Source organism: Branchiostoma floridae, chromosome 12 (assembly GCF_000003815.2).
Source record: "Branchiostoma floridae strain S238N-H82 chromosome 12, Bfl_VNyyK, whole genome shotgun sequence".
NCBI classification, from domain to species: domain Eukaryota; kingdom Metazoa; phylum Chordata; class Leptocardii; order Amphioxiformes; family Branchiostomatidae; genus Branchiostoma; species Branchiostoma floridae.
The window spans coordinates 11188950-11201227 of NC_049990.1; the positions used below are offsets into that span (position 1 = coordinate 11188950).

General features: G+C 37.9%; 2 protein-coding genes across 2 annotated transcripts in view; both read left to right on the forward strand.

Annotated features, from left to right (window-relative positions):
- The window catches only part of LOC118426973 (insulin-like growth factor-binding protein complex acid labile subunit), a 33367-nt gene extending 25858 nt beyond the window's left edge, over positions 1 to 7509 (forward strand). The window contains exons 8-11 of the mRNA XM_035836606.1: positions 4557 to 4865; positions 5260 to 5321; positions 6345 to 6554; positions 7489 to 7509. Coding sequence (XP_035692499.1) covers positions 4557 to 4865; positions 5260 to 5321; positions 6345 to 6554; positions 7489 to 7509 — 602 coding nt within the window. The remainder of the gene's footprint in view (positions 1 to 4556; positions 4866 to 5259; positions 5322 to 6344; positions 6555 to 7488) is intronic.
- Positions 7510 to 9780: 2271 nt separating this feature from the next.
- LOC118427948 (UPF0722 protein) overlaps positions 9781 to 12278 on the forward strand; it is a 4011-nt gene continuing 1513 nt past the window's right edge. Inside the window, exons 1-5 of the mRNA XM_035837915.1 lie at positions 9781 to 10042; positions 10437 to 10475; positions 10996 to 11066; positions 11614 to 11673; positions 11804 to 11859. Coding sequence (XP_035693808.1) covers positions 9796 to 10042; positions 10437 to 10475; positions 10996 to 11066; positions 11614 to 11673; positions 11804 to 11859 — 473 coding nt within the window. The 5' untranslated portion in view covers positions 9781 to 9795. The remainder of the gene's footprint in view (positions 10043 to 10436; positions 10476 to 10995; positions 11067 to 11613; positions 11674 to 11803; positions 11860 to 12278) is intronic.

Sequence of the window (12278 nt, forward strand, 5' to 3'; positions counted from 1 at the left end):
TCAAGAGCATTATGACTTCGTTCGTGGGGTGAGTTTAGCAAATTTTCTAATATGCACATGTACACACATTTCACATCAATGTACCGTAGCAGAATGGAACGTGTCGCTTAAACAAATTAGACCAGGTGGCAAATATAGGTAGAGATCTATCATAAAATAGAACATTGATGTGGAGAAGCAGCGTGTATATCATGGAATTGACAACTAAGAGAAAGAAAAACAAAGCAATCCAAATGCATCATATGTTTTTACCCTATCACAGGCCAGTCTCACTTAAAGGGGCATTCCACTCCAGAAGCGAGCATTATAATTCCTCGGACAATAAATGATTATGCTTGGTCAGGTGATGAATACGTGACATTCATAAATCAGGGGAAACTTTTTTACGATAGAAGAGGCACCGACATGACATACGTAAACACAATATGAATTAACCCTATCCAGACGGGGGGGGGGGCTAATAGTGCCTGCGGCAACTTTGACGTCATATAGCTCCCAAACGGCTTGTGCTAGAACAATCAAACTTGGTGACTTTTCCAAGAATATTATTGGCAAAAATTTACTAAAATAAGAGTAAGTTTAAGATTTTTCGTGTTGCCATGGCAACAGGTTTCTGAAAGGCAAACTTTACAAAAAAAACACTAATTTTGGTTTAAACCATGGGATTTGAAGATTTTTTGCTAGATTAAACTTCTTTTCAGATATTTTTAATATCTTATACATCTTAGTTGAACAGTTATGATTAAATATTCATAAATTATGCTAATGAGATGACGTAATTGGTCAAAATCCAAGATGGCAGACAATATCATGATGAAAAGTATAACCAGCTTAATATATTCACTCGGATTTCATCGCTACTTGGTATTTTCTGACAGAAATCATTCATGTGAACGTTTTTAATCCATTTTCATGGGGTTTATTGTTATATGTTGAAAAAATTTTCCTCAATTATCTTAAGACATTGAAGGTTGATAATCAAAGATGGCGGATAGCTAAACTACAGATGACGTCATTTCATGACGTCATTTTGATGTTGTTGCGTCGGCTTTTGACAACAGAAGTCTTATAACACTTAGATATTGATAAGAAACCTGTATCGGTAACTTTTTGTGTGAAATATTCAGGTATCATGGGAATTCCCCGTTTTAGCCCCCAAAACATTAATAACGTCATAATTACGTCATATTACGTCATATAAATTTCAGAAATTATTAAACTCGACGAGCATATCACCTCCTACAAGTTTGGTGATCGTACGGTACGCCGCTTTGAAAATACGACGGGGGGTCGAATGACCCCCCCCACACACACACACACACACACACAGTCCAGGGAATGCCAAAAAAGCCCAGTCTGGATAGGGTTAATATTAAAAATATAAAAAGTGAGAATTGGCATCCACATATATTTATATTTTGACAAGTTTTGAATACAAGTAATAGTGCGGATGTTATAAAAAAAGGGGCATGAATTTATGTAGTATATGTGCCACGTGGGAGTAAAGAAATTGTCTACCTTAGGTCCTTGCCTAGATACATCCTGCGTTATGATCATACATGCATATGCAAGAGGAAAACATTAAAACAGTAATTGATATTGTAATATTGTGATCAGAACAGAATATTTTCTACTATGGAAGATGTACCGACATGAAATACGTAAGCACGCACAACTACGACTTTTCCAAGTGAGATTCTACATCCACATATATTTTGACAAGTTTTGAATGCAAGGGATCGTTCGTACCGATGTTACAAAAAAGGATGTCTTCGGGATACTATGAATTTATGTACATGTACATGTACCTCCTAGGAGAAAAGTAATTGTCTACCTTAGGTCCTTGCCTAAATTTGCTGCGCTATGTCGACCATACATTCATATGCAAGAGGAAAGCATTGAAAAGGACTCGACATGTAGTAATAGTGTGAACAGAACTAGAGAACCCGTAAGAAATGACGCGGCTCGTCTTGCTCATCGCTCTTTTAACCGCTTTAAGAAGAGTGTCGTCTGAAATGGGTGTTTGTCCCAATTGTCGATTCTTTCATACGGCGTGTCCTCCGGGCAGTGATATGGCACCGTTGTTTGGAGACTCATGTGCCGTCTGCGATCCCGTGGAGACATCGCGACACAGGGATGCCATACCTTCCTGTCAACGTGTTCAAACCTCCCCATCGCTGTGGCTGCGCAACTATAGCCTCGGCCACCTGTCTTCGGCAGACGTGAGCCACTTGAAACATTTGCGGCTCCTCTACATAGAACCAGGTAAGAGATTCAATTATCATTGGCCATGGTACGGAACCGAATGGAAATTATACAACACTTTTGAATTGTGTGCATTTGCTTCGTGTTACGTTTGAATAGTTTATGAAAATTGTCAAAATTCCACAGATCGAGATATTGGAAATGTGTGTTATTTATTCTATATGAGAGAGAAAGTTATTTGTTGAATGTAGATGGTATGGCAAAGAGAGAAGGCTTCTACAAAACCTATTTCCATTCTTCCTATCGCCTGCATGAAATGCAATGTGACTTTACCACGATTTCATATGTGTAACATGTGTAACTTAGTTAGTTAAAAGTGTACATTGCCATGCATATGATAAGATGTAAATGTGATAGTCATTTGTATAATTACCTTTGCCAGAATGGCTAAGGTTATGTTTTAGGCTTGTGAGTCTGTGTGTGTGTCTGTGTGTGTGTGTGTGTTAACAGCATAACTCAAGAAGTCTTGGATGAATCCCGATAATATTTGGTAGGTGGGTAGGGTTCGAGAAAACGAAGGTCAAGTTCGATAATGGGCCTTCTGGCGGCTTGCTACGGTACTGCAGCAGAATCTCAATTTTTGATATCTCGTGTTCTGGACATGCTGTGGTTATGATTTTTGAGTGGTAGATAGCCCTTGGGGCAGAGAGTAAGTACTATAAGTTTAGACCCCCTAGCGGCTTGTTTGGAACTGCAGTCGCCGATTTCCTTTCAAACTTTGGACGAGAATAACTCGAGAACGTGTTGATGGATCGTCACGATTTTTAGTATGTAGATAGCCCAAGTACAAATGTACATTATGAAATACAAATTATGCAAATCAGCAACTAATTTGCATAATTAATGAGGAAAGTTTATAAATCCGCTGCATTTCATGATAGGACTTTCAAACTTGTCACATATATAGATGAGAAAGAGAGAAAAATCAATCCATATTAATTATGCAAATGACGACCTCATTTGCATAATTAATGAGAAAATATAAACGTGTTGACGGATCGTCATGATTTTTGGTATGTAGATAGCCAATGGGAAGACTTACATGATGGAATTCAAATTATGCAAATCAACAGCTAATTTGCATAATTAATGAGGAAAGTTTGTAAATCCACTGCATTCCTTTATAGGACTTTCAAACTTGTCACATTTGTAGCTGAGAAAGAAAGAAATACTTATATATATTAATTATGCAGATGATGATCTCATTTGCATAATTAATGGCAAAATATGAACATGATGACGGATCGTCATGATTTTTGGTATGTAGATATCCTAAGTAACAACTTACACAATGAGATAATAATTATATAAATTAACAATTTGCATAATTAATGCGGAAAGTTGATAAATCCACTGCATTCCGGGATAGGACTTTCAAACTTGACACATATGGAACTGAGAAAGATGGCAGAGAGTAAGAGGTGTATGTTTGGGTCCGGTAACATCTTTTCTTGAACTGCAGGAGCCGGTTTAGTTTCCTACTTTGAAAGAGAATAAGTCAAAAAGGGATGAAAGGATCATCATGATTTTTGGTATGCTGATAGCTTAAGTGATGCTTGATACAATTCAATATCATTATGTAAATAGGGATCTAATTTGTATAAGCAATGGCGAAATGTTATGAACCAACTCCGGGCATATAAAATAAAATGTAATGAGTAACACATTTATGTCTACAGACATCATTCTACATAACAAACCTGGTTTATTTGGCAAAGGTATGTGTTCGTGGAACTCTAGTTCATTATAAAATGAAAATCTGCCAAAGGAACAGACCTTTTTCTCTTCCCTTCTTCAGCTTTGTCAAGATGGTCATGATTCATTATAAAATGAAATTCTGTCAAATGAACAGACTTTTACATGTACAATTCATTCTATCAGTTTGGTACAGAAGTCCATCATTTAGAATAGATTTACACCCATGTTTGCATAATCAGTCATATTTGCATAATCACTGAGACAAGATACAACAAGAAATTTACTAAAAATGAATATTCCATGCAGGTATGAGGTCTCCGAACTCTTGTTATTGACTGTAAAAAAATGATGTTCCAAATGCAAGTAGAAAAACCTTTCAATTCAAAGAACATAGTCTTTTATCCCTACTATAATTGAAAAGCGAGAAGATGAACCTCTTTAATTGAAGTGTTAATTTGTGTATGTTAACAATATATGTCTTGCTGTGATTTGCAGCTGTATACGTACTCAACCATATGTGGCAAAAATATGCATGCAACAAAGGTCTTCATTCATTCATACTTCTGTACTGATAACAGCTCATTCTGTTTCAGGAGACCTTCAATATCTCGAAAACAACACGTTTGACGGGTTCACGTCTCTGTACAACCTCTCACTGAGCCACAACCGGCTTACGTACCTAGGGAAGAGGTGGCTTGTTCAAGTCGGCGGACATTTGAGCTTAACTCATAACGAAATAGCCTTCATAGAAGACGAGGCGTTTGGTGCCTATGAACTAGATACGGTTGCTCTGCACTTAGCTTGGAACAAACTCGACGTCATCGAGGCAGGCTACTTCAAATATCTTTGGAATATCCGGATCTTGGACCTAAGCTACAACAAAATCCATACCATAGACAAAGGTAAGTCTAATGTTCATAAACGTTTCTTCACCAAATACTTAACAAGCTTATATAGCTTCTCGTACAAAATTATGCAGCCTGAAGATACATGTATATCTGTAAGAAGGGGGGTCCATTACTTGTTTCCACTATGTCCCATCCACTTCTTTAATGGCCAGGTCAAAAGTGATACATAATTCATATAAATCCTTACAAACCATTAATGTTTTCTCAATATTACTAATGTATGTGTGTCTCTGTCATATCGTATCATCAACATCTATTAGATGCGTCATTTTACAGTTCAGATATTTCAAGACGTATGACTATATATTATAATAAATGTGGATACATGTGCATCGTAATCACTAACGTATAGCATGGTTGTTGATATTTGAATATTCAACTATTTCAGGCAGTTTCAATGACCTGCAAAGCCTTCGAGTTCTACGTCTTGACGGTAACAATCTTAGGGTGGTGAGACGATTTTGGTTCCCGGCCTCAAAGGGAAGAAGTCTTCTTAGTTCTTTACATTTGTCCCAAAATCAAATTCATTATATAGAAGCAGAGGCCTTTCTACATCTTCCACTATTAGAGACTCTTGATCTTTCGGACAATCAGATCACAAGTCTACAGCAAAAGCATGTCAAAATTGACAGTTGGGATAATTTCGACGTCTGGAAGTATATTAACTTAGATATGAATAAGAATTCTTTCAGATGCACGTGTTCTCTTCGTTGGTTCATTGAATCATTTTTGAATGCTTTAGATGATGAAAATTCACATATCAAGCTACTAACGTGTGTCTACCCAGATAGTTTACGTGGCGCAAAGTTGAGTGAACTTTCGAATGCAGTGACAGCATCCATGCAGTGCCCTATTCCGAAGGTTATCATAAATACAAAAGATTATAATTATGGTCGGACGTTTCGGTGTGAAATGTATTGGGAAGAAGGACCTCCTCAAATCCAATGGACTCTGCCGAATAATACAAACCTTGTCATCTCGAGCGTATCATTTGAAGAAGTACGAAACGTCTACCTTGGAGACTTTAACATTACCACATCTTTCTACATGAATCCAGAAGGCTTTACATGTTGCAGCTATACATCAATAAATTATTCAAAAGTAGAGAACACTACCGATAACTTCGTGGGAAAAACTGTATCCTCTCTGATAGTCAGTCCAATCTTACTACAACAATGGCGCGGTGAGCAAGTTTCGTGCACATCGATGTTTACTTCGTCTTCGGGCGATGTGAACATCACAGCTTATCTCAGCGTAACTTCGTTAAACAGTGATCCTAGTATCATTACCACCGTGTCCTATACTACAGAAACACAGACAAGGACTGGTAAAGGCAACAATCAAATAATCTACTTACTGAGCTCAGATATGAACAATAACATTTCAATCAACCACTTAGATCTGGTCATAACCACGCTTTTAACATCATCTGTAGTTGCCTTGTCTTTTTTTCTCATCCTTGTGTTGAAAAAGGGCACATATAAGATTTGGAAAGTGGACAATGTGCAAGATCAGAATCAGAACGTCGACCCTGACCGGTTGTCCCAGCATGCATACGAAACGGTGGAAGATCAGTACGAAGTCATTCGGGACAGTCAGATTGAAGAAGATGATGTCATCACACCATATGGACAAGCCACCATGGCAGGTGCTTACGGGATGGACACACCAATGACGGCCGCAGTTAGTAGACCCCACATAACTAAGCATAGGAGAGTAGATTCGCCTTATCCCAAACGAAAGATAGTACGTACCCAAAGCGTCGCTGAATCAAGCTACAACTTACAGGCTTCTAGACGAGTCGATGTGACTTTCTTGAAGACTCATGGGGCACAAAAAGGTACATGCCAGGCTTACAACAGGGCTGAAATACATGAAGCTGAGATAAGCAACGGCCGTGGTAGTCTCATTGTAAGAGATGACGATTTTAGAGAGATTGAGCGCACAACATGGCTTTAGAGGTCGGGGCCAGTTAGTATAAAAAAGATAAGGCAATTCAAAATATGACATTTGGTCCAAAGTGAAAAAAAAGAAAAACATTCCTGCATTTTCTGGGCGGCAGAACTTGTCTGGAATGGCATTCAATGTATACTAAACTTAGATTACATCTTTTATTGAAAGGATGATGATATTTCATCAATATTTAAAGTTTAACTACCTGCTGTATTGACCAGGTATGTCTTTTTTCGTGTTACTTGGTTTTAATCGTATACTTTAAGAGTGATTAAGATTAGAAGACTGAATTTGCAATGTATGAAATCGTAGACTTGGTATTATAATATCTCGTAAAGCAGGAAAAAGGATTTGGGAATAAAAGAGTACGGATGTAAACAGCCGCAGTAAGCTTAAAATTCACTTTAGATATTGTCGGGACTGCAAGTGTATTTAGAGGAATCTTATCAACTGTTGAAATGGTGATATTGCTATACTCGACAGAATTAATTTCTTTAAAGTATTCATACTCTAGATCTAGCTCTGGTCATTGACTGTCATGTTTCATTTGGGGTCTACTTAGCTTCCTCTCTTTCCTTGATATTCAAAAATTGTGAAACTTATACTGTGACTTAATGAATATATGCTTCGGTGTTCACTGTGTGCTTGTTTTTGTTCCCATCAGCCGTGTATTCCTAGTGGGTAGAGACATCCCGGATGATAGGCAGTGTAAATGATCGTACGTCAAATAAGTTACAAAATCTACAACGAAGAGACTCTGCATGGCCTGTGCATACAAGGACTTTATTTGGAAATTAGCACACATTTCATCGAGAACACGAAACATCAAGACCATACTAAGAATATTAGATATAAAAACAGTTCAGTTCTAAATCCCTTGTTGACCAAGACGAGATAGCAGGCCCAAAACAAAAGATACAGAAACAGACGTCGTTTTGCTGCAGTACCAAGGTCGTGCACCAAGGGTCTAAAACACCACCGCAGCTTCAGTGAAATACCCCCTTTATTCGGCGTTTGTGGGTTATGACACTCATATATTTTCACGCCAGTCGCAATGTCTCTAGTGTCTTCGGAAAGAATGCATGTGCTACGGGCTACGGGGTACATGCGGGGTTATATGATTTTATGCAATTGCGGAGAAACAAATTCAGTCCGAAACCAAAGTTCTTAGCTGTCACAAGAAAACAAAAATATTTCCTAGAAAAGTTACAAACCTTTAAGGTGCGCTCTCCAATAGTCTCTTGTCCTTGCACGGCAATTACTACATATTTCTCACTATAACAATTGGCCAACAACAGCACCTCTGTACCAGTGTATATATCCTGAACACTTGGTATTCAAGAGCATCATGGCTTCGTTCGTGAGTTTAGCAAATTTTCTAATATACACATGTACACACTTCTCATTTTCCATCAATGTACCGTGGCAGAGTTTATGGACCGTGTCGCTTAAACAAATTAGACCAGGTGGCAGATAATAGGCACAGATTCATCTTGAAAATTAAATATTGCTGTACAAAAGCAGCGTGTATATCATAGAATCGACAACCGAAGAAACCAAGTATGTTTTACTCTTGGGCCACGTTGATTTAATTATATGGATGACATCCACGTGCTTCAATTTTCGGCCATTTCAACAAACAAAAAATGAGTTTACAACCATACTCTCGTGCCATGCATCTGTGTAATGAGCAAATATATGCTATAGATTGCAAAAGATATATCACAAAACAGAAACTCATCAATAGGGTGCCAGACTCAATTCCAAGATCACAGAAGAAGATGTGAAAGAACAAAATGAAGAATCTGTTTTTGGCATAACATATCCCGTGTGTTTAGTCATTTATTCAATCTTCCTGACCATGTAGATTTCATAATAAGGGCAACTTTTTTCGGCTATTTTTCTCATTCGCTCGCTCGCATTTTTTGGGGGTTCCTAGAAGATGCCATCCATATAATCAAATCAACATGGCCTTTATACTCCGGCTAGACTGAATTGATCATACGTGTGACATTCGCGCGCACTTCAATGTTTCAAAAATATTTCATCCAATCTTTACAACGTAATAGAGAATTGTGAAATCAGCAAAATACAAGCAATGAATTGGCAATATAATATACGAAAGTCGATACTAATGAGAGAAGCCCACTAAAGTCAAAGTGGAACGGATACGATGAGCAAAAATAAATAATCTACAGCATGGTATACCATGTTCTGTGTTTTTAGTCATATGTGCAAGCTTCCAGACCACTTAGATTCCATAATGAAGGCAGCTTTTTTCTTGGCATGTTTTCGTCAGTTTTTGTGTGCACACAAAGTGGATGCCATCCATGTCAACAAATCAGTATGTTCTCCGCCACACAAAATGATAACTTTCAATGTCCCCCATCTTTTAAAAATTTCCAGACAAGTGAAGACTTTATCTGTGGTGCCAGTTCTACACGTACACGTTTATATGTGTATGCCTGATAACGTGATGCTACAAGCCATGCAAGGACGTTATGCACAGACGCCCTTGGGCCATGTATATACTGTTTGCATCTATGTAATTGTGTCAGAAAAATTGTCTACCCTGCACGTGTTTAAGAAATCATAGGGTTTCAGTTGCATAAAAGTATACGTTGTTGTGACAGAAAGAATGCTAGCACTGGCCTACAGATATTTATGGATAGAAAGTATCAAAAACGACATTTTCATTAATTATCAGCCACTCTTTTATACAAAATTTTCCTCAAAAGCACTTCTCGAATAGAATTTCTAAAGCTTTAAAGATGCCCAAACCTACCACGAAATAATGTATGTTTTTATCCTTTCCAAATGTCTGCAAAGTACGCAGATGTAATACGGTATAAGTCATGACTTAGACAAGGCTTCCTGCATATGCGTGTGTATAACCGGTAAGCTGACGAACTCTGACACGATTGAGGTCATTGAACCACAGTTGCCTATGGCAACGGCGTCGATATCCAAAATGGCGGACGTGATTGAAAATTCGCCTGCTTTGGATGTCAATCTTGATGAAGAAAATTATTTCGAAGATTCCTGTCACATCGATACTCCCGTGACTGGAAAAACGATATTTTGCGGCTCGTCCAAAGAAGATGTGGAGTACGCCAAAGTCTTCTGGAAGTCCATAACTCTTCAGCCGCCGATGGAATCTCGGCTTGTGTCCGGAGACACCCGGCAGAGACTGAAAGTCGCCAGTGCTTCGTTTCAACGTACGTGTAATATCAAAATTACTAAAGATCATAGAAATTATCTTGATTTCTTTATGTTAGCGTGGAAAATTAGTATTGGGATCGGGCAAAGAACAGGGGTTGTCAATAATACAAGTTTGAAAGTATTAAAGTTTAAAGCAGTAAAGTTTCTATGTCCCACCCTCCCCACTGTTGCAAAATGTTTTTAGAAACACAAACTATGAAGTATTACACATACAAGGCTTTTTAACTTCAGAGGATAGCATATATGCACCTATTGAATAATAAACTATGTATTTAGTAAGGATACTTTCTCTAAGATTCTTTAGAATTTACCATATATCAACTAGATACATGTCAACATAGGCTTGTGCTTAATAATTTGAGTGACCTTGCATGTTTGTTTTTCTTACAGCCAAAAACTTTGCCCATGAGCCGGTGCCAGATTCACCCAGTAAGTAAAGTTTCTAATGTTGTAATGTGTAACCTCTTGATGGTACTTCTTATAAGCAGAACATAGAATAAGATCACCTCATGTATCTACTACATGACACATTTTGGAACATTGTCAACTTTCAACTAACCATGTAACTATTAGTAAATCCATCTGAGTTGGTAGAAATCAGTTTGAAACAAAGGTGAGCCTTAATAATAGCCTGGAGTCCAGCCTTGATCGCCAGCAACCTTTGGGAGCGGACCAAAGCAAACAAGGCTGGACTTCAGGCTTGCGTTTTAATGTCCAACGCAAAATTGGACTTGACCAAATTTTTTATTGTCCTCAAGTCCAGTCTTTGTTAAAGGAACGAGTAATCCACCACTTCATTGATGTAACTTTATACAGATAGAACTTGTGACTTGGTAAGCAGTAGATCATAAGTTAGGGAATTTTATGATGCTCCCTGCCTCTATTTTATTTATAAGATGGTTGTGAGACCCTGATGTAAATGACTTCATTGATGGTTTTGTTGTTTCAGGATTAACACAGTTTCTAGAGGAGGCACACAGGCAAGAACACGTGGAAGAGACAGAGAAACGAAGACAGCTTGTGAGTACTTAATACATGTACAAAAACATGTATTAACCTAGTCGCCCTGCTACTGGGATTGCCATGTAACAATATTTTGCACAGAAGACAGCTGTGGGAGGGTTAAATCTAATACTAAATTTAAAAAAGATTAGAGCCATGCAATTGCTGTCACTCTTTGTGCTTTTTGGAGAGCTGAGCCTACAGATTATTTGTACGTATATTTACAACATTGCATGATTTAGATCAATCTGGCAACTTTCAAGGTTACTGTATGATGAGCAATACTTTCACCAAATGAAGTACTAGTATAGGCAGAAGTCATATTGATGTTTTTAATATGCATATGCTTCATGTAATGATGTTGGCAATGCAAAAGTAGATTGTACTAGATACCCCAGTAGTTCACCTGACATGACTGCCCCCTACTGACTTACCTGCAAAGTGCATGTCAAGTATACCTGTAATCAGTACAGAATGACTGAGAATGACTTGTAGTACAGAATTACTTGATCCAATTGCAATGTACAAGCCAAACATGTAACAGTGCACAATTTGATTTTTTTAGAGTATCAAGAAGGAACAACAACAACTACTTCTTCAGAAACAGAGAGAGGAAAGAATGCAGGTAAGATGTAGACAGTATATACATGTGTTAAAAGTATGAAATAAAAGTATTTTATATCTTACATACTTTTCCAGAGATTCTGTACTAAACGATTTTTCTCATAATGACCTTTATTTTCCTTCATTGACAGAGAGAAGAAATATTGAGAGGTCACAAGCCAAGGCAAAGAACAGAGCTCATACACTTGTGAGTACGGTTTCAGAATTTATGCTAAGGATTTTATATTAGTGCAATAATTAGTCTCATACATGTGTTCTACTAGCAAATATTGGTAATGCATACAGGTTTGAACCATTACCTTTGCCAGAATGGCTAAGGTTATGTTTTAGGCTTGTGAGTCTGTCTGTCTGTGTGTTAACAGTATAACTCGAGAAGCCTTGGATGGATCCCGATGATATTTGGTAGGTGGATAGGGGTCGGGAAAACGAAGGTCAAGTTCGATAATGGGCCCCCTAGCGGCATGCTAAGGTACTGCAGCAGAACCTCAATATTTGATATCTCGTGTTCTGGACATGCTGTGGTTATGATTTTTGAGTGGTAGATAGCCCTTGAGGCAGAGAGTAAGTACTATAAGTTTGGACCCCCTAGCGGCTTGTTTGGAACGC